Source organism: Pongo abelii, chromosome 20, assembly GCF_028885655.2.
Source record: "Pongo abelii isolate AG06213 chromosome 20, NHGRI_mPonAbe1-v2.0_pri, whole genome shotgun sequence".
NCBI classification, from domain to species: Eukaryota; Metazoa; Chordata; class Mammalia; order Primates; family Hominidae; genus Pongo; species Pongo abelii.
The window spans coordinates 8,255,045-8,273,416 of NC_072005.2; the positions used below are offsets into that span (position 1 = coordinate 8,255,045).

An 18,372-nucleotide genomic window follows, 5' to 3' on the forward strand; every position below is an offset into this window, starting at 1 on the left:
GAGTGAGATTGCCTCCCCGCAGAAAATGTAGTCTCTTAGCAATTTTCCAGTATATACTATATTATTAACTAAAATCATCATCATGTACAGATCTCTTGGATTTACTACTCCTGCTAACTGAAATTTCATATCCTTTGACCAATATCTTGCCAATTTCCTCTCCCAGCCTCTTTTCTGGCTCCACTTTGGAAAGCATTTGGCTCTTGGGGGGCCCCACCTCTAAAATGTCTCTGGAATCTATCCCCTTATCTCTACCTCATCTCAACTGGACATGCCACAGCACCCTCTTCTGGCCTCCAAAATGCTACGCCCTGCATGGCAACCAACACCCTGAGGATCCCTGCGTTATTCAAAATAGAACCAAGGGCAACGGAACCCCCACATTCCCCTGCTGGGAGTGTAAAATGGTGCAGTCTCACCCTGGAAAGCCGTTTGTCCACCTCGGCCTCCCAAAGTGCTGGGATTACAGGGGAGAGCCACCACTCCCGGCTGCCCCCCAGGCTGGTCTTGAACTCTTGGCTTCAAGCAATTCTCCTGCCTCAGTCTCCCAAAGTGCTGGAATTACAGGCATGAGCCACTGCACCCAGGTCTATTTTTTATTTTATTTATATATTTTTATTTTTTATTGATTTACTCTGTTTTTGGAGACAGGTATCACTTTGTCATTTAGGCTGGAGTGCGGTGGCATGATCACAGCTCATTGCAGCCCCAAACTCTTGCGCTTAAGCAATCCTCCTGCCTCTGCCTCACAAGTAGCTGGGATTATGGCCACATGCCACCATGCCCGGCTAATTTTTGTATTTTTTGTAGAGACAGTTTCGCTTGTTGTCCAGGCTGGTCTCAAACCCCTGGGCTCAAGCAATCCTCCTGCCTCAGCCTCCTAAACACTGGGTTTATGGTATTTTTATTTTTATTTATTTATTTTATTTATTTTTGAGATGGAGTCTCACTCTGTCACCCAGGCTGGAGTGCAGTGGCAAGATCTTGGCTCACTGCAGCCTCTGCCTCCAGGGTTCAGGCGATTCTCCTGCCTCAGCCTCCTGAGTAGCTGTGATTACAGGTGCCCACCACCACCCCTGGCTAATTTTTGTATTTTTAGTAGAGACAGGGTTTCACCGTGTTGGCCAGGCTGGTCTCAAACCCCTGATCTCAAGTGATCCACTCACCTTAACCTCCCAAAGTGCTGGGATTACAGGCTTGAGCCACCATGCCCGGCCTATTTTTATTTTGTAACATGGCAAGGTTATCATGAAGAACTGACAAAACTAAGCTTTGATGACAAAAAAAAAAAAAAAAAAAAGGTGGTGGGGGGCAGCGCAAGGTGGCTCACGCCTATAATCCCAGCAATTTGGGAGGCTGAGTGGGGAGGATCACTTGAGCCCAGGAGGTCAAGTCTGCAGTGAGCTATGATTGCACCACTGCACTCCAGCCTGGGCCACAGAGTGAGACCCTGTCTAAACAACAACAAAAACAAACAAACAAAAAAAAAAAACTGGAATGGTTGTTACCTTTGGATGACAGGACAGGGGTGGAGGTTGACTGGGAAGAGGTATGAGAGAAGTTTCTAGAGGAAATATTTGTGATAGGAGACTGGATTAGCCAGGTACATAGTTTTGTCCAAACTCAGTGACTATGCCCTTACAGATGTGTGCAGGCCAGGTGCAGTGGCTCATGCCTGTAATCCCAACACTTTGGGAGGCCAAGGCGGGAGGATCGCTTGAGCCAGGAGTTTGAAACCAGCCTGGATAACATAGGGAGACCCTCTCTCTACACAAAAATTTAAAAAATTAGCCAGTCATGGTGGTGCGTGCCTATGATCCTGGCTCTGCGGGGGCTGACATGAAAAGACCACCTGGGTCCAGGAGGTCAAGGCTTCAGGGAGCCATGATCTCTGCACTCCAGCCTGGGTGACAGAGTGAGACCCCGTCTAAAAAAACAAAAAGTCTGCATTTCACTTGGGTAAATTTTACCTTGAAAGGAAAAACCCATAAGCAAATATTGAACCCTAGTTAATGATCTGTGTGCTGACATGTGTAGGGGCGATGTGGCCTGAGGTCAGCTGCCTACTTTGAAATGCATCGGGAACAAGCAGATAGACTGATGATGGATAGAGGGATGGACGGGCAGATGCAGAGGCAGATGGGTGATGGAATAAACAGAATGGAATGCAAAGGGGAGAATCTAGTGGTGGGAATACAGGTATTCACTGTAAAATTCTTTCAACTTTTCTGTAGGTTTGAAATATTTATTATAACATGTTGGGGGAAGGCCGGGCACGGTGGCTCATGCCTGTAATCCCACTTTGGGAGGCTGAGGTGGGCAGATCACTTGAGGTCAGGAGTTTGAGACCAGCCTGGCCGACATAATGAAACCCCATCTGTACTAAAAATACAAAAATTAGCCAGGCATGGTGGTGCACGCCTGTAATCCCAGCTACTCGGGAGGCTGAGGCACGAGAATTGCTTGAACCCGCAAGGTGGAGGTTGCAGTGAGCTGAGATTGCACCACTGCACTCCAGGCTGGGCGGCAGAGTGAGACTCCATCTCAAAATAAAATGTTGGGGGAAGTAATCCAGATTCTTCCCTGTGGCCCCCATGCCTTGCAGACTCTGTGCTGCCCCTCATCACCTCCCTGCCCTCCCCTCCTCCCTCTCTCCCCCTTGCTCACTCTGCACCAGCCACACAGACCTCCTCACTGTTCCTCCAACATCCCAGGCATGGTCCTGCCTCAGGGCCCTTGCACCTGCTGCGTATTTATCTAGAAAGCCCCTCCCCCAGCCCCACCTTCTTGTGTGCAAACCCACAATCTTCTCATCTTTTTTTTTTTCCTCAAACATAGGGTCTTGCTCTGTCCCTCAGGCTGGAGTACAGTGGTGTGATCATAGCTCCCTGCAGCCTTGAACTCCTGGGTTCAAGTCGTACTCCCACCTCAGCTTCCTGAATAGCTAGAACTACAGATACGTGCCACCACACCTGACTACTTTTTAAATTTTTTGTAGAGACAGGGTCTTGCTATGTTGCCCAGGCTGGTCTTGAACTCCTGAGCTCAAGTGATCCACCAGCCTCAGCCTCCCAAAGTGTTCGGATTACAGGCATGAGCCACTGTGCCTGGCCTGACCTCTGCATCTTTTTTTTTTTTTTTTTTTTTTTTTTAAGATGGAGTCTCGCTCTGTCGCCCAGTCTGGAATGCAGTGGCATGATCTCGACTCACTGCAACCTCCGCCTCCCAGGTTCAAGTGATTCTCCTGCCTCAGCCTCCCAAGTAGCTGGGGTTACAGGCATGTGCCACCACACCTGGCTGATTTTTGTATTTTTAGTAGAGATGAGGTTTCACAATGTGGGCCAGGCTGGTCTTGAACTCCTGACCTCAGGTGATCCACCCGCTTCAGCCTCCCAAAGTGCTGGGATTACAGGCATGAGCCACCGCACCTGGCCTGACCTCCTCATCTTTAAGTCCCAGCTCAGATGGTGCCTCCTTAGAGAGCCTCTCCTTGATCACATTTAAAATCACACCACTCTGTTTTCTACCCGGCCCATTACACTTTGGCATCTCATTCATTTATGAATCTGTTTACTTGTTTATTGGCTGCCTTCTCTGTTGGTCTGTGAGCTGGACAGGAATGTGTTGGCTTTATTTTCCTGCTGTGTCGCCAAGGCCCAGCCCTGACCTGACATGTACAAGTCAATTGGAGAACATCTCTTGCCTGGATGGATGGATGGATGGATGGATGGATGGATGGATGGATGGACGGACAGACAGATAGATGCAAGGACAGATGGATAAATGGATGGATGGAAGGGGAAATGGATAGATGGAGGACTAGATGGACAGAAGGATGGGTGGGTGGAAGGACACACAAGTGAGTGATGCATGATGAGTGGATAGACAGATATTTAGATGGGTGGACAGATGGATGGATGATGGGTGGATGGATGGATGATGAATGGATGGATGATGAATGGATGATGGGTAGATGGACAGATTTTTGGATCGGTGGATGGATGATGGGTAGGTGGACAGATGTTTAGATGGGTGGACAGATGGATGGATGATGGGTGGATGGATGGATGGGTAGGTCGATGGATGATGGGCAGGTGGACAAATGTTTAGATGGGTGGACAGATGGCTGGATGAATGGATGGGTAGATGGATGACAGATGGACAGTGGGTGGATGGACAGGTGTTTGAATGGACAGATGGATGATGGGTGGATGGATGAATGGGTAGGTGGATAGATGATGTTTGGATGTGTGGATGGGTGGATGGATGATGCGTGGGTGGACAGATCTTTGGATGGGTGGACAGAGGGATGGATGAACGGGTAGGTGGATGGATGGATGGTGGGTGGACAGATGTTTGGATGGGTGGACAGGTGGATGGATGATGAGTAGATGGATGAGTGGATAGGTAGATGATGGATGGATGGACAGATGTTTTGATGGATGAACAGATGGATGATGGGTGGATGGATGATGGGTGGGTGGGTGGCCAGATGGATGATGGGTAGATGGATGAGTGGATAGGTAGATGATGGATAATGGGTGGATGGACAGATGTTTTGATGGATTAACAGATGGATGATGGGTGGAGGGACAGATGTTTGGATGGGTGGATGGATGATGGGTGGGTAGGCAGATGTTTGGATGGGTGGACAGGTAGATGGATGATGAGTAGATGGATGAGTGGATAGGTAGATGATGGATGGATGGACAGATGTTTTGATGGATGAACAGATGGATGATGGGTGGAGGGACAGATGTTTGGATGGGTGGATGGATGATGGGTGGGTGGGCAGATGTTTGGGTGGGTGGCCAGATGGATGATGGGTAGATGGATGAGTGGATAGGTGGATGATGAATAATGGGTGGATGGATAGATGTTTTGATTAACGGATGATGGGTGGATGGATGATGGGTGGGTGGACAGATGTTTGGATGGGTGGATGGATGATGGGTGGGTGGACAGATGTTTGGATGGGTGGACAGAGGGATGGATAGGTAGATAGATGGACAGGGGGATGGGTGGACAAATGAATGAATGAACAAACTTTCTGAGTGGGAACCACTGTGGTAGGCTGGACTCTTGGCTCAAGATCTCAGGGAAGAGAGCAGCTCTTTGGGCTCCTCAAGTAGGCTGGGACATGCTGGCCAGAGCTGCCCCACCTCGACCGCCACTCCATTATCCGGCAAGCTCAGTTATACTGTAGGCTCTCTTACCCTCTCGCTTTGTGGGCTGTGGGATAGCAAGAGAGACCCCTGAAATTCCCACCTAGAGGGGAGTCTACCTTCCAAAGATGGCCAGGAAAGGAACTCTGGATTTTTTTTTTTTTTTTTTTTTTTTGAGACAAAAGTCTTGCTTTGTCACCCAGGCTGGAGTGCAGTGGCACAATCTCTGCTCACTGCAACCTCCGCCTCCCAGGTTCAAGCAATTCTCTGCCTCAGCCTCCCAAGTAGCTGGGATTACAGGTGCACGCCACCGTGCCTGGCTAATTTTTGTATTTTTAGTAGAGACAGAGTTTCACCATGTTGGCCAGGCTGGTCTTGAATTCCTGACCTCGTGATCCACCTGCCTTGGCCTCCCAAAGTGCTGGGATTACAGGCAGTGAGCCACTGCACCCGGCCTCTGGATTTCTTTAAATCCTTCATCTTTGGGGGCTGCTTCAGAGGCAGCTTCCTGCAGTGGAAAGAAACCTTCCTGAACATTTGAGGACTCAAGTTCTTTTTTTTTGAGACAGTTTTTCTCTATTGCCCAGGCTGGAGTGCAGTGGCATGATCTTGGCTCACTGCAACCTCCTCCTCCTGGGTTCAAGCGATTCTCCTGCCTCAGCCTCCCAAGTAGCTGGGATCATAGGCACCTGCCACCAAGCCCGGCTAATTTTTGTATTTTTAGTAAAGATGGAGTTTTGCCATGTTAGCCAGGCTGGTCTCAAACTCCTGACCTGAAGTGATCTGCCCACCTCAGCCTCCCACAGTGTTGAGATTACAGGCATGAGCCATGGTGCCCGGCCACCACTCAAGTTTCTGACCCCAAACAGCCACTCCCTTGACTTCTGGCTACCATCTTGGCATCAGTTAAGTGCAGAGTAATAACTACTATTTTGGGCTGTGTTGTTATTACTCTTGTTAAAGATCAGTAGGCCAAGCACTTTAGGTTGAGAAGCCTGGGTATTACTATCTCTGTTTTTTTGTTTTGTTTTTGAGATGGAGTCTTGCTCTGTCACCCAGGCTGGAGTGCAGTGGCATGATCTCGGCTCACTGCAACCTCTGCCTCCCAGGTTCAAGTGAGTCTCCTGCCTCAGACTCCTGAGTAGCTGGGATTACAGGCATGTGCCACCACACCCGGCTCATTTTTGTATTTTTAGTGGAGACAGGGTTTCACCACATTGGTCAGGCTGGTCTTGAACTCCTGGCCTCGTGATCCACCCACCTTGGCCTCCCAAAGTGCTGGGATTACAAGCGTGAGCAACTGCGCCCGGCCTACTACTCTGTTTTACAGATGAACTTGAAGTTCAGAGAGTTCAAGTCATTTGCCTGAGGACACACAGCCCAACTCTGCCTTTAACACTGGCCAGGCAATGGAGTGGGAGTGATGAGAATGAAGTGGTGGCTCTTCTGGGGCCAGAGGACAGTTCCAAAGTCTTCTTTGGGCCATAGGGGGCTTTGGGACTCTTCTGGGGCCAGAGGACAGTTCCAAAGTCCCAGGCAAGGGGAGTTCCATCTTCCAGTCCCGCCTCCTCGTTGTCAGCTGCGCTGATAGGGGCCTGAGTAGGAGTTCTGAGGCTCCAGCCTCCCAGGCCCCACTTGCCCCACCCATTCTGCTTGCAGACCTCCCAGCTAACTGGAACCTGTGTCCACAGAATGCTGTCCAGTTTCAACGAGTGGTTTTGGCAGGACAGGTTCTGGTTACCACCCAATGTCACATGGACAGAGCTGGAAGACCGGGATGGCCGTGTCTACCCCCACCCCCAGGACTTGCTGGCAGCCCTGCCCCTGGCACTGGTCCTCCTGGCCATGCGCCTCGCCTTTGAGAGGTGAGTGTCTGCCCTGCCACGACCCATTGCCCCCGCGTTCGCTCCAGTATGTGCTCGTGCTCTGTGTGCAATTTGCCATTGCAGCATGTCCCGAGTGGAAGCTGGCTTTGCACCAAAGCGCTTTCCCTGGCTCCAGCCTGCCCCCGGCCACCACCACCCACACTTCTGGCCTCTGATTGCTGGTTTATAGGAACACCGCCTACAGCTCAGGGCTGGGTATGCCAGCATCTTCATAAAACAGGGATGGGAGGCCGGGCACGGTGGCTCACGCCTGTAATCCCAGCACTTTGAGAGGCTGAGGTGGGTGGATCACTTAAGGTCAGAAGTTTGAGACCAGCCTGGCCAACATGGTGAAACCCCGTCTCTGCTAAAAATACAAAAATTAGCTGGGTGCAAACCTGTAATCCCAACTACTCGGGAGGCTGAGGCAGGAGAATCGCCTGAACCTGGGAGGTGAGGTGGAGGTTGCAGTGAGCCAAGATTGTGCCACTGCACTCCAGCCTCGGCAACAGAGCAAGATTCCATTAAAAAAAAAAAATGTGAGCTGGGGTGTTATCCCATCCCAAAGGCATCCCAGGGCCTCTGATGGACAGTGGGGTAGGCAGAGGGTTTTCCAGTTTCAAACACAGGGGTTTTAGCCCTTTAAAAAAAAAATTTTTTTTTTGACTCTAGGCCAGACGTGGTAGCTGATGCCTGTAATGTCAGCAATTTGGGAGGCTGAGGCGGGTGGATCGCTTGAGTCCAGGAGTTCGAGACCAGACTGCGCAACATGGTGAAACCTCGTCTCTATTAAAAAAAAAAATACAAAAATTAGGCTGGGTGCAGTGGCTCATGCCTGTAATCCCAGCACTTTGGGAGGCCAAGGCGGGCAGATCATGAGGTCAGGAGTTCAAGACCAGCCCAACCAACATGGTGAAACCCTGTCTCTACTAAAAGTACAAAAAATTAGTTGGGTGTGGTGGCACACGCCTGTAGTCCCAGCTACTCAGGAGGCTGAGGCAGGAGAATTGCTTGAACCCAGGAGACAGAGGTTGCAGTGAGCTGAGATCATGCCACTGCACTCCAGCCTGGGCGACAAGAGCAACTCCATCTCAAAAAAAAAAAAAGAACAAAAGCCTCAGCCCCACCAGTAGCTGGGACTATAGGCGTGCCACCACGCCTGGCTACCTTTTTTTTTGAGACAGAGTCTTGCTCTTTCACCTTGGCTGGAGTGTAGTGGCACGATCTCAGTTCACTGCAACCTCTGCCTCCCAGGTTCAAGCGATTCTCCTACCTCAGCCTCACAAGTAACTGGGATTACAGGCATGTGCCACCACACCTGACTAATTTTTGTATTTTTAATAGAAACGGGGTTTTGCCATGTTGGCCAGGCTGGTCTCAAACTCCTGACGTCAGGTGATCCGCCCGCCTTGGCCTACCAAAGTGCTGGGATTACAGGCAAGTGACACCACAACCCAGCTAAATTTTGCATTTTTAGTAGAGACAAGGTCTCACCATGTTGCCCAGGCTGGTCTTGAACTCCTGAGTTAAAGCGATCCTCCCGCCCTCCACCTCCAAAAGGAGACTTTAAGAGGTGGGAGGCAGGAACAAAAACCAGAATCCTGAGTTCAAATTTCAGGTCTTTCGCCTGCTCACAGTGTCACCTTGGGCATGTCTCTGACCCTCAGTTTACCCATTAGGACAATAGGGACTGAGTTAGGGTTAGACGAGCCAGTGTATCACATGGACTTGGCCCCATGCTCAGCAGATAATAAGCGCTCATTCTCTCCGCATCATGATTTAGTCTGCAATGAGTTCCTTGCTAGGCTGCTCTGAGCCTTTCCCCAAATGAGGGATGATGTTAGGAGGGATGGTGGATATAAAATTCGGTCCCCACCTGTGGTGTTGGCGCGCCCTCTTGTGGGCAATGTGGTCATTGACCAGGGTCCCTGATCTCCAAGTCTCTACCCTGGAATGGGGGATGCTGGGAGGAGGGGCTTGGAGCGGGAACAGCCCCTGCCCCTGCCCGTGGGGAGCCCCTAGACTGGCGGGGGATCAGACCAGGACCCAGGCCACAGGCCACAGTGAGACAGGCAGTGAAGAGACTCTTGTCCCTGGCTTGGGATTGGGCAAAAGTACCTGGGTACCCCAAGAGTTGGTCTGCACACCCTCCCGCTGCAGACAAATCAAAAGTCCAGCTGCTTTTTTTTTTTTTTTTTTTTTTTTTGGAGACGCAGTCTCGCTCTGTCGTCCAGGCTGGAGTGCAGTGACGCAATCCTGGCTCACTGCAACCTCCACCTCCAGGTTCAAGCAATTCTCCTGCCTCAGCCTCCCGAGTAGCTGGGATTACAGGTGCACGCCACCACACCCAGATGATTTTGTATTTTCAGTAGAGACAGGGTTTCACCATATTGGTCAGTCTGGTCACGAACTTCTGACCTCACGTGATCCACCCACCTCAGCCCCAAAGTGCTGGGATAACAGGCGCGAACCAGCTGCCTTTCTTATGTTTGATCTAACACAGCAGCCAGGCTACCCCCCTCCAGGGTGCCAGGGGATGAGACCAGGAATAAGTGGAAAATCGAGTCCTGCCCCAGGAGCCTTTCTGACTCTGGGCCTCCGAACCCTCTGATCAGATGGAGAAGAAAGACCAAGTCTTAGGCCAGGCGCGGTGGCTCATGCCTGTAATCCCAGCACTCTGGGAGGCCGAGGTGGGCAGATCACGAGGTCAGGAGATCGAGACCATCCTGGCTAACACAGTGAAACCCCGTCTCTACTAAAAAATACAAAAAATTAGCCGGGCGTAGTGGCGGGCGCCTGTAGTCCCAGCTACTTGGGAGGCTGAGGCAGGAGAATGGCGTGAACCCGGGAGGCGGAGCTTGCAGTGAGCCGAGATGGCGCCACTACACTCCAGCCTGGGCGACAGAGCGAGACTCCGTCTCAAAAAATAAATAAAAAGACAGTCTTACACACCCTGCCATGTGCCAGCTGTGCTCTCTGAGCCTGTAACTTTGCCCCTCCGAGACTTGGTTTTCCCACTGGTAGCATGTCTGCCCCCACACACAGGCAGTCCCAGCTCTTCACCTGGGCTGATAGGCTCTGTCTCCTTTGCACCCAGATTCATTGGCCTGCCCCTGAGCCGGTGGCTGGGTGTGAGGGATCAGACCAGGAGGCAGGTGAAGCCCAACGCCACGCTGGAGAAACACTTTCTCACGGAAGGGCACAGGCCCAAGGAGGTGAGAGCCCCCCATGCCCTCCGACCCGCACTACTGCCCTGGCGGTGGGGCCTGCGGGTGGTGTGTGGCCCATTTGTTGGGGCAGAAGCCAGGGTGGCTTCAGGCACCCCTGCAATGCCCCTACTTTCCACTCTTCATCCCCGATTCCCTGGGAAATGGGCCTGCCCCCCAGCCTCCCCGGGAAACGAGGCCCCACCCCTCTCAGCGTCCCTGGGACATGGAGCCCCGCCCCTCCAGCCTCCCTGGGAGATGGAGCCCCGTCCCTCACAGTCTCCCTGGGAAATGGACCCCACCCCTTCCAGCGTCCCTGGGAAATGGGCCGCGCCCCTCCAGCCTCCCTGGGAGATGGAACCCCACCCCACCCAGCCACGCTGGGAGATGAGGACCCGCCCCTCCCAGCCTCCCGGGGAGATGAGGACCCGTCCTTCCCAGCCTCCCTTGGCCTTAGTGGGCACAGTTGCACAATGGACAGATTCTAGGAGGGTGAGAGTAGCTGCTTGCTCTCCTATCCTGGGGAGGAATGGAAGGTCTGAGCTGGTAGGGAATGGAGTAACAGAAGCAGCCCTGTGACCCTCCCTCCATTCCCGTCTCTGGTGTGGCTGCCAGCTGGACAGGCTCTGCTGTGGAGGCGTGGCTTCGTCCTGAGTGGGGTGGGGAATGGTGAAGACCACATACCCTAGGGGCGACAGGGCAGCTTCCAGAGAGCTAGACGTGACTCCCCCTTTACTTGTCAATTTCCCTCTTCGGGCTGGGGCAAGGTCTCAACTGCCTGCCTAGGTTGGAGGTGAGAACTGACAGTTCTGGAGGAACACAGGGAAGCCTATCTGCGGGTAGGGGATGCTGCTTGCCAGCATCTCTTAATCCCATCCCCATCAGCGACTTGCCTACCCTATGAACAGGATTTGCTTCTCTTAGGGCCCAAGTGTTCTGCAGGGCCCTACGCTGGGACCCCCAACACTGTCTCTCCATATAGACATGGTCACCCTGTAGGCAAGACGTGGGCTGCAGTGGAGGAGAGGGCAGAGCCAAGTCCTGTTTGGGGACACGGGAGAAGCCACCACAGGGCCTCTGTGACCCTTGTCCCCATCACCCCCGCCCCAGCCCCAGCTGTCCCTCCTGGCCGCTCAGTGTGGCCTCACGCTGCGGCAGACCCAACGATGGTTCCGGAGACGCCGGAACCAGGATCGACCCCAGCTGACCAAGAAGTTCTGTGAGGCCAGGTAAGCCCAGGATGGGGCTTCTGGGGTGCAGGGAAGCGAGGGCAGGGTGTGTCTGCTGTTTTCACAGCTCCCTCCCCATCCACAGCTGGAGGTTTCTCTTCTACCTGTCCTCCTTCGTGGGCGGCCTCTCGGTCCTGTACCACGTGAGTATACTGGAGTATAGCTGACTGCTCACTTGCCTCATCCACCTGGCCTAGATCTGGCGGGAGGGGGTGTGGGGAGTGGTGCAGCCAGAGAGGAAAACGTGCAGCTGAGGAGAGAGCGAGCTTGGCAAGATGGTGGTGAATGTTCACTCAACAGGTATTTGGATTTACCATGCACCAAAAGTTTGGGTTCTGCAGTGAATGAGCCCCCCAGTTGAGAGTGAGAGGCAGGAAAAAGGAGGGCTGGGTGAAGGTAGCATCTATGAGACTGTGGAATGAGAACCAGAGATGGCAGACCCAGGGTGGGAGGCTGGATTCTCACCTCCGCACAGCCTGACACCCGTTTCCCTGCAGGAGTCATGGCTGTGGGCACCAGTAATGTGCTGGGACAGGTACCCAAACCAGGTGAGTGGCAGAGAGAGTGTGAAGGCTTGGAGGGTGAGGGCGATGATCATAGTTGCTGCAGCCATAGGCATGGGACCCGAACCCTGACACTACATCATCATTCCCCACTGAGTCCCACGCTCTCTGATTCCTCTGGGGAATAGAGAGGGGCCAGAAAACTCTAAGCAGGAGCTTCCACCAAACCACTGCCCTTGATTACCTCCAGGGATGGGGAGCTCACTCATTGGGATTCAAGTATCCTGGTTTTGAGCGAAGGAGTGGGCCCCGAGCCATACCCCTGCCCCATTGGAGCCTTCACTCCCCACAGCTAACTTTGTCCTGCCCTGCTGCAGACTCTGAAGCCATCCCTGTACTGGTGGTACCTCTTGGAACTGGGTTTCTACCTCTCACTGCTAATCAGGCTGCCCTTTGATGTCAAGCGCAAGGTGAGGCCAAACAAGAGTCTGGAAGACCCAGTCTCTGGACAGGGAGCTGGGGTGCTGGGGTGCTGGGTGGTAGGGCAGCCTCACAACCGTACCTTGAGAGCTCCCTGGTGCCTCCTGTAGGAGATATAGAGACCATGGGTCCAGAGGCCACACCAACCCCATGAAAGGACCCACTTCTTGGCCCATAGGGTGGGGGACCTTCCAGCATCAAGCCTCGTCCCCACTATGACCCACGGTCTACTGCAGGATTTCAAGGAGCAGGTGACACATCACTTTGTGGCAGTCATCCTGATGACCTTCTCCTACAGCGCCAACCTGCTGCGCATTGGCTCTCTGGTGCTGCTGTTACACGATTCCTCCGACTACCTGCTGGAGGTGGGCCCGACCCCTGCCTGACCCTTCCCAACTGCTGTACCCAGCCCTCCCAGGTGCCCCGGAGATGAGGTCCCATTCCTCCCAACCTTCCTGGGAGATGGAGCCCCGCCCTCTCTATCTTTCTCGGGTTGATGAGGCCTTGCCCCCTCTGTCTTCCAGGCTGATAAGGCCCCGCCCCCTCTGTCTTCCTGGGTGATGCAGCCCCACCCCTCCTGGCTTCCTTGGGCAGAGGCCCCCCCCTTCTCAGCTTCCTTGGGAGATGAGGTCCGGCCCCCTCATCTTCCTGGGAGATAAAGCCCTGCCCCTCTCAGCCTCCCCCTTGGAGGATAAAGCTACACACATGTGCATGCACGCATGTATTCACATTTTTTTATTGAGACGGAGTCTCACTCTCACCCAGGCTAGAGTGCAATGGCACACTCTGTTCACTGCAACCTCTGCCTCCCAGGTTCAAGTGATTCTCCTGCCTCAGCTTCCCAAGAAGCTGGGATTACAGGCACCCGCCACAATGCCAGCTCACTTTTGTATTTTTAGTAGAGATGGGGTTTCACCATGTTGGCCAGGCTGGTCTTGAACTCCTGACCTCAGGTGATCTGCCCGCCTCAGCCTCCCAAAGTGCTGGGATTACAGGCGTGAGCCACCGTGCCCAGCACTATATTCACACTCTTTACCTTTCCTGAAAAGGTTGGTAGTTCCTGGAAACAAGGCCCCACCCCGACTCACCTGGTCCCATCCCATAGCACCTTCTTGAGACCAGGCCGCTGGTCCTGAGCCCATTTCTCCCTGCTGCCCTTCTCAGGCCTGTAAGATGGTCAACTACATGCAGTATCAGCAAGTGTGCGACGCTCTCTTCCTCATCTTCTCCTTGGTCTTCTTCTACACCCGACTGGTCCTCTTTCCCACCCAGTGAGTCAGCCCTCCCATGGAGCTCAGGGAGGTGGGAGGGCGTGTCTGAGATTCCAGGACTGCCTCACCATTGGTACCCTGCCCCAAGGAGCTGGGGATCTTGGCTGGGAGAGTTCCAGGAGGAGGCAGGGAAGGGTGTGCCAGGCACAGGGCACAGCATATGCAAAGACGCAGAGGTGAGACGGAATTATAATTACTCAGAGTGCCTGGACCAGGGAGTGGGACGAGGGGTCAGAGTTGCCAGCGCACCAAAGTCTGCCCAGTAAATATTTGTGGGGCCTCTTGAGTATGCTGGTGACACAGCAGATGCCACAGTTCAAAGATCCCTGCCCTCGTGAGCAGACATTGCATGGGTGGGAGCGGATGGTAAATGAGGCAGCCAGGTGAACTACACAGCATGCCAAGGAGAGATTTACTAACGAGAAAATAAATTCGAGGGGCTGGGCGTGGTAGCTCATGCCTGTAATCCCAGCACTTTGGGAGGCTGAAGTGGGTGGGTCACTTGAGGTCAGGAGTTCCAGACCAGCCTGGCCAACATAGTGAAACCCCATCTCTACTAAAAATACAAAAGTTAGGCTGGCCACGGTGGCTCACCCCTGTAATCCCAACACTTTGGGAGGCTGAGGCTGAGGCAGGCAGATCACGAGATCAGGAGTTTGAGACCAGCCTGGCCAACATGGTGAAACCCTGTCTCTACTAAAAATAAAAAATTAGCCGGGCGTGATGGTGCATACCTGTAATCCCAGCTACTTGGGAGGCTGAGGCAGGAGGGTCACTTAAACCCAGAAGGCAGAGGCTACAGTGAATCAAGGTTGTACCACTGCACTCCAGCTTGGGTGACAGAGGGAGACTTCGTCTTAAATAAAATTGGCCCAGTGTGATGGCTCACACCTGTCATCCCAGTACTTTGGGAGGCCGAGGTCAGGAGTTCAAGACCACTCTGGCCAACACAGAGAAACCCCGTCTCTACTAAAAACACAATAATTAGCTGGGCGTGGTGGCACACGCCCATAATCCCAGCTACTCGGGAGGCTAAGGCAGGAGAATCACTTGAACCCAGGAGGTGGAGGTTGCAGTGAGCTGAGATCACACCACTGCACTCCAGCCTGGGTGACAGAGCAAGACTCTGTCTCTAAATAAAAAAAGTCGGGAAGGGAGCAGGAAGCATGGGAGGGGTGGGTCGTTGGAATTAGAATGGCAGGGAATGCCTCGCTGGCAGCGTTTGTACAGAGAGATGGGAGGGAGGTGAGGGACAGAACCACGTTGATCAGAGGGGAAGAGCGTTCCAGGCAGAGAGAATGGCATGTGCAAAGGCCCTGAGGCAAGCCCATGCATGTTAGGGGAAGAGTGAAGAGGCCTGTGTGGCTAGAGCAGAGTGGGTGAGGGGGAGAGGAGGGAGGGGATGGGGTAGGCCGTGCAGGTCCTTGAGGGCTGTGGGCAGGACTTTGGCTTTGACCCCGGGGGAAATGGGAACCATGGAGGTTATAAGCAGAGGGAGGGATTCATTCTGACCTAGGTGTTCTGGGTGCCCTCTGGCCGCTGCGGGGGAAACATCATGGGAAGTGTGGGCAGGAGTGAGGGAACCCAGGGTAGGCGAGAGAAGCGGGCAGACTCAAGGGGATGCCTCTGGGATCAGATGGAACAAGCACAGAAGGAACTGCTCGAGGCAGCAGGAGCTCAGCCCTGCTGGGTTTGAGGGGTCTGTGGCCTCAAGAGGAGACATGGAGAAGGCAGTGGGCATGCCAGTCTGGGCTTCTGGGGAGAGAGGTAATGTAGGAGTTGCCAGTCCATGGCTGGTATTTGCAGCCAGCAGCCTGGATGGCATCACCTAGGGACCCAGTATGGACAGAGAGGCTCAGTCCTCAGACTCCCTGATGTTTGCAGGTCGAGAGAGGAAGAACAGGGCCCATGGAGCATATGAGTCAGATTACATCCCTCTTCTGGCTACAACCCTCCATGGCTCCCACCTGTCTTGGTTTCAAGGCCTGAGGAGATTAGGCAGAAGTGGCTGTGAGATGGGGAGATGGTGGGGTGCGGGGAGCCAGAGAGGGAAGGGGCCCAGGGAGGAGGAAGGGCTACTGGCAACCTGTTGTACCAGCTGGTGGGGGTACAGGGCTGAGCACTGTGGAGTGAGAAAGGCAAGGTCGCTGGTCACCCTACAGCTGATTGAGGGGTAGGAGAAACAGCAGCTACAGCCAGTACTTTTTGAGATGGAGTCTTGCTCTGTCACCCAGACTGGAGTGCAATGGCGTGATCTCAGCCCACCACAACCTCTGCCTCCCGGGTTCAAGCAATTCTCCTGCCTCAGCCTCCTGAGTAGCTGGAATTACAGGCACGTACCACCACACCTGGCTAATTTTTTTTTTTTAGTAGAGATGGGGGTTTCACCACGTTGGCCAGGCTGGACTCGAACTTCTGACCTCATGATCCACCCGCCTCCACCTCTCAAAGTGCTGAGATTACAGGCGTGAGCCACTGCACCCAGCCCAGCCAGTACTTTCAAGGAGTTCCAAGGAAAAAGAAATAAGCCTACAGGGAAAAGAAATAAGTTGGTGCCCAGAGGGGCAGAGTCAAGAGTGAGCTTTTTGTTTTCTTTCTTGTGTGAAATAACAGTGGGGTTGGTGTTGATCATAAAGAACCAGCAGGAAGGCTGGGTGCGGTGGCTCACGCCTGTAGTCCCAGCACTTTGGGAGGCTGAGGCAGACAGATCACTTGAGGTCAGGAGTTCGAGACCAGCCTGGCCAACATGGCAAAAACCACCTCTCTACTAAAAATACAAAAATTAGCCAGGCGTGGTGGCGGGTGCCTATAATCCCAGCTACTTGGGAGGCTGAGGCAGGAGAATCGCTGGAACCCAGGAAGTGGAGGTTGCAGTGAGCCGAGATCACGCCATTGCACTCCAGTCTGGGTGACAGAGCAAGACTCCGTCTCAAAAAAAAAAAAAAACAAGAACCAGAGCTGAGTTTGAGAAGAGGATGTGGGAGCTGGGCTCCGGGACAGTGTCCCAGGCAACAAGCAAGGAGGAGTTTGAGGGGAGGAGCCGTGCTGGGGAACATTCTTTCCAACTGGCTTGGGTTGCACAGTGAAAATGAAGCCCCACCCCTCCCAGCCTCCCTGGGAGACAAAGCCCCGCCTCTGTCCGGCTACCTGGGAGATGAGGCCCCGCCCTCTCTGCCTTCCTGGTGATGAGGTCCCACCCCTTTTATACTCCCTGGGAGATGAGGCCCCGCCCCTCTTAAACTCTGGGAGATGGAGCCCTGCTCCGTCTTCCTGGGAGATAGGGCCCCACCGCCTGCCTTCCTGAGACATGAAGCCCCTCCCCTCTGAGGTGAGTAGGCAGTCACCTCCTGATGAGGGGGAGGTGATGGGGGTCTGAGGAGTAGAGAGGAGGTGTCAGAGTACCACCCAGGAAAGCAGCTAAGTTCATAAGTACCCGCTTGGGTGGGGTTCATAGTCATGAATGGCTAGTCAGGGAGCTTATGTGTGTGTTCTGCTCATTTAGTACAAGCAAGTGAGAGGGGGCCTCACATGCCCAGCTCAAGAGTGTAGGTATCATGGGGTGGGGGGTACTAGGGATCCATAGAAGGTTACGGAGCAGGGAAGGCCATGCCAGTTAGAAATTCTTAGGACTGGAGGCTACAGCGGCTGGTCAAGTCCCAGCCTCCTCCTCTCCCTCCGGCTGTAGGATCCTCTACACCACATACTACGAGTCCATCAGCAACAGGGGCCCCTTCTTCGGCTACTACTTCTTCAACGGGCTTCTGATGCTGCTGCAGCTGCTGCACGTGTTCTGGTCTTGCCTCATTCTGCGCATGCTCTATAGCTTCATGAAGAAGGGCCAGGTATGGCTGGATCTCCCTGGGGGCCCCAGCCCTAAGCTCCTCCTTCCTCCCTGCTCTGAGCTCCATCCGTCTCTCTGTTCCCCAGATGGAGAAGGACATTCGTAGTGATGTGGAAGAATCAGACTCCAGTGAGGAGGAGGCGGCGGCGGCCCAGGAACCTCTGCAGCTAAAGAATGGGGCAGCTGGAGGGCCCAGGCCAGCCCCCACTGATGGCCCTCGGAGCCGGGTGGCCGGGCATCTGACCAACAGGCACACAACGGCCACATAGCCAGGCGGGGCTGGCTGTAAGGGGTTGCCCCCGCCCACCGCCTTGGATATTTCTGGGGTGACTGGACTGGCACCCCTGGGCCACCTTTCCGGAGACAGGGAGGGCCCCACCCGGGGTGGGCGGGGAGGGCTGATGATCTGTCTCCAGCCCCTTCCTTCTGCCCACCCGCCCTTCTTCCCTCTGGGCAACTGGACAGAGGCAGCAGCCAGCAGCTGGATGCTGTGGCTGGCCAGAGACACCTCCGGGCTGTAGCCTGGGGACTGGGGGGGAGCCCCAGGCTGAAAAGGGTCCAATTAAAACATAAATTTTCTGCCTGAGAACTTGGATCCCCATCAAAGTTCCTTCTTCATCCCCAGAGACCCCTGAGGGAGCCAGGCCTCTGCTTACATACCCCATCGACGGGATACTCACTGCCACCCAAGGATGCAGGGCCCAGGGGCCCCAGACAGCAACAGAGCCCAGAGACCACCCCCTCCCCACGCTGTTCCCAGATGAGCCCCCGACTTGCCAGCCAGCAACTCAAACAAGCCGCTCCCCTCCACC

The 18,372-nt window shown here is 54.0% G+C and overlaps 1 protein-coding gene across 4 annotated transcripts in view; it reads left to right on the forward strand.

Moving 5' to 3' along the window:
• CERS4 (ceramide synthase 4) overlaps positions 1 to 18,155 on the forward strand; it is a 55,060-nt gene extending 36,905 nt beyond the window's left edge. For 2 of the 4 annotated variants that reach the window (XM_054539547.2, XM_054539546.2), the window contains 10 exons: positions 6,825 to 7,030; positions 10,128 to 10,245; positions 11,347 to 11,465; positions 11,551 to 11,608; positions 11,963 to 12,013; positions 12,346 to 12,438; positions 12,685 to 12,813; positions 13,613 to 13,719; positions 17,405 to 17,561; positions 17,647 to 18,155. In XM_054539547.2, the coding sequence (XP_054395522.1) occupies positions 6,858 to 7,030; positions 10,128 to 10,245; positions 11,347 to 11,465; positions 11,551 to 11,608; positions 11,963 to 12,013; positions 12,346 to 12,438; positions 12,685 to 12,813; positions 13,613 to 13,719; positions 17,405 to 17,561; positions 17,647 to 17,829 (1,188 nt within the window). In that variant the 5' untranslated portion in view covers positions 6,825 to 6,857 and the 3' untranslated portion in view covers positions 17,830 to 18,155. The remainder of the gene's footprint in view (positions 1 to 6,824; positions 7,031 to 10,127; positions 10,246 to 11,346; positions 11,466 to 11,550; positions 11,609 to 11,962; positions 12,014 to 12,345; positions 12,439 to 12,684; positions 12,814 to 13,612; positions 13,720 to 17,404; positions 17,562 to 17,646) is intronic. The other 2 variants (XM_024238245.3, XM_002828583.6) reach the window with 1 other exon arrangement.
• The last annotated feature ends 217 nt before the right edge of the window (positions 18,156 to 18,372 follow it).